We start from the raw sequence: 1,224 nt of genomic DNA, 5'->3' as shown, positions 1-1,224 counted from the left end.
AAATGTATTGTTCAAAACAATTTGGGTGTTGAAAATGTGATGATACTTATTATTTTGATGAGTCAACAAACCCAATGTGAAAGTGTGATTCCAAGTTGTTTGACTTGTGTGAACTTTCAACAAAATGTCTCAGCTGTCCACAAAACACATATTTGTCAAATTACAAATGCAACACAAACAATGACTTAAATTTGACGTGTGACTGGTATGCAAGTTTTGGGAGTGGCTGTGTTGTGTGCAAAGACGGGTATTATCGTGTTGGACTTGACTGTTTTGAATGTGATTTGAAATGTGAAAAGTGTCTTAATTCAAATAGTTGTTTCACCTGCAATTCAACAAATTACACAACTAAAGGCGGTGACTGTCTGCCACAAAGTGAAATTGTTGGGTGTGCTGTGAATGTCACACAAAGTGGGTGTTTAAAGTGTCAAGATGGGTATTATACAGTCAACACAAACGAGTGTTATAAATGTGATTATAACTGTAATACATGCACATTAAACAGAACAAATGCACTTCTTGTGTTGATTCACTTGTGTTACTTGCAAATGGAAGTTGTGTTGGCGTATCACATGTTTCAAAATGCAAAGAAATTACAAATTCAAAATGTTCAAAATGTCATTTTGGTACACTTCAAATAAAGACGGCACAATGTGTAGGTCGCAAACTGTTTGGTGGGTCATTCTTATTGTTGTCGTGTTTGTAGTCATTGTGTTATTTGTTTTGATCGTGACAATTATAATTGTTACAAAGATCATTCTCAACAAATTCCACACACATAAAATTGAGAAAACAACAACACTTTTTGCAATGAACAAATCCAATATCAACTTTGTTCCTCTCCAAGGCGGTGTCTGTGTATCGTCAAATGTGATCGACTTGAATTCAGACATCGAGCAAATTGAAGTTAACAAAGAGACTCGGCAGGTGTTGTGTGTTGGAAATACAAATAAAACTGCCACCAAAATACAGTTCACGATTGCATCAAACATCACAAAGTTTACAATTCGTGTTGATCCAGAAGTTGTCACACTTGAAAGCGGGTTTGCATGTGAATTTTCTGTATATGTCAAGCCGTTGTGTTCGTGTAAAATCAACAACACAATTCAAATGATTTCTAAAAATTTCAAAACGAACAAAGAGAAATACAACGAAATCTCAATTGTTGGTGTGACACAACAATCAACTCGAATTGATTATGACGAGTTGACAGAGATGAAAACT

At 35.0% G+C, this 1,224-nt stretch overlaps 1 protein-coding gene across 1 annotated transcript; it reads left to right on the top strand.

Annotated features, from left to right (window-relative positions):
• EIN_029340 (hypothetical protein) lies at positions 1-1,224 on the top strand (the record flags this gene model as incomplete). The annotated part of the gene is made up of 3 exons (XM_004261117.1): positions 1-27; positions 134-383; positions 556-1,224. Coding segments are annotated over 3 exons (946 nt in total), but the record flags the coding sequence as incomplete, so codon positions are not given.

This window comes from Entamoeba invadens, assembly GCF_000330505.1.
Source record: "Entamoeba invadens IP1 unplaced genomic scaffold scaff_1105074726097, whole genome shotgun sequence".
Classification (NCBI taxonomy): Eukaryota; Evosea; order Mastigamoebida; family Endamoebidae; genus Entamoeba; species Entamoeba invadens.
Note: the sequence above shows the minus strand (reverse complement) of the source record. Positions and strands in the feature narration are given on the sequence as shown.